Source organism: Propithecus coquereli, unplaced genomic scaffold, assembly GCF_000956105.1.
Source record: "Propithecus coquereli isolate 6110/MARCELLA unplaced genomic scaffold, Pcoq_1.0 Scaffold155, whole genome shotgun sequence".
NCBI classification, from domain to species: domain Eukaryota; kingdom Metazoa; phylum Chordata; class Mammalia; order Primates; family Indriidae; genus Propithecus; species Propithecus coquereli.
Genome location: NW_012139969.1, coordinates 4,523,644 through 4,524,925, shown reverse-complemented (window position 1 = coordinate 4,524,925; position 1,282 = coordinate 4,523,644). Strand labels below are relative to the sequence as shown.

General features: G+C 33.8%; 1 protein-coding gene across 1 annotated transcript in view; it reads left to right on the top strand.

Moving 5' to 3' along the window:
• LRRC49 (leucine rich repeat containing 49) overlaps positions 1–1,282 on the top strand; it is a 178,135-nt gene that overhangs the window by 151,368 nt on the left and 25,485 nt on the right. The window contains exon 11 of the mRNA XM_012640557.1: positions 182–419. Coding sequence (XP_012496011.1) covers positions 182–419 — 238 coding nt within the window. The remainder of the gene's footprint in view (positions 1–181; positions 420–1,282) is intronic.

Genomic DNA, 1,282 nt, shown 5'->3' with positions numbered 1-1,282 from the left:
ATACAATATTTCCAGATAGTCTATTGAAAATTAGTCTTTGGTGCCCTAGATTTAATTATGAAAAATGAAATGAAAATGATGAGTATAAAATTGTAAAGAGCTTTTCCAATAGGCCATGATAACCTGTTATTTACTTTGCATGATAAAACTTTCATCTAAAATTATACTTTGGGTTTTCCAGGTCTCTAGACTCAGGACTCACCAGTGCTTTACAAGGTTTATCTGTTATAGACTCACACCTTGTTGAAGTGGATGGGGATACACTCGCCCTGTATGGCTCAGGAGCACTGGAATCTCTGGATCGGAACTGGAGCGCTCAAACAGCAGGAATGGTCACCACAGTCTCCTTCACTTTCATAGAATTTGATGAAATCGTCCAAGTGCTTCCCAAATTGAAGATTAAGTTTCCTAATTCTCTGGTAAACGTTTCCTTTCAGTAGTATATTTGAGTTATTCTTAGTCATGACTTGTGTGCTCAGGCCAAAGACCTATTTTAACTTTTATTTATACAGTTTCTGTCTGGCAGGGAAACTGAGTTTTTGTGTTGATTTTCTGGACTGGCATTTAAATTAGTGTTGATAAATGGCCTTGTATTTTGTGTTAATGTTGGAAATGATATCTCTAAAAAATGATCCTCTTTGGAGTAAAATAGACTAATATAAATTTATTCAAATTTCATATTTCTACTTTATAAAGCATTCAACTCTATGCAGCACATAGCCCTATGTATTTAGTTATTGTACCTGGTATTGATGGACATGTATATTTATTATATGATTTTTATAGTAGTCCTCCAATGGCACTAAAAATAATTTTAGTAGCTCATTAAAAGTATGTTGAGAAATTAGCCTTCCCCAATTATGGTAGCATTATATTAATTAATTAGTATGCATTTGTAGAAACTGACTTCTACAACGGGTTCTCTCTTGAGTTTTTATTATGGTTGTGTTTTTCTCTGTTAGACAAGTGATTTCTCTTACCTACCCTTTCACGGTGGGGTGTTTTTTTTTTCCCCATTTCATCCTCCTTAAAGAAGACAGGTAGCAGTGGAGACAGTGTGTTTGGAAAAGAGCATACAAATTCACAGAAACAACATTTGCATTAACATTTCAGTTTTAGTGATTTGATTTCTCAGTAGCCAGTTTAACAAGCCTACTTAGTATTTGGCAAGCTACAAGTAATAGTGACTAACTAGTTCTTCTCAGCAGCATTGTGAGTCCTGTATTTATAAAGTTCTGAAATTTTCATTTCCAGTGTTTTTTTTAAATAAATTAAATGTCAG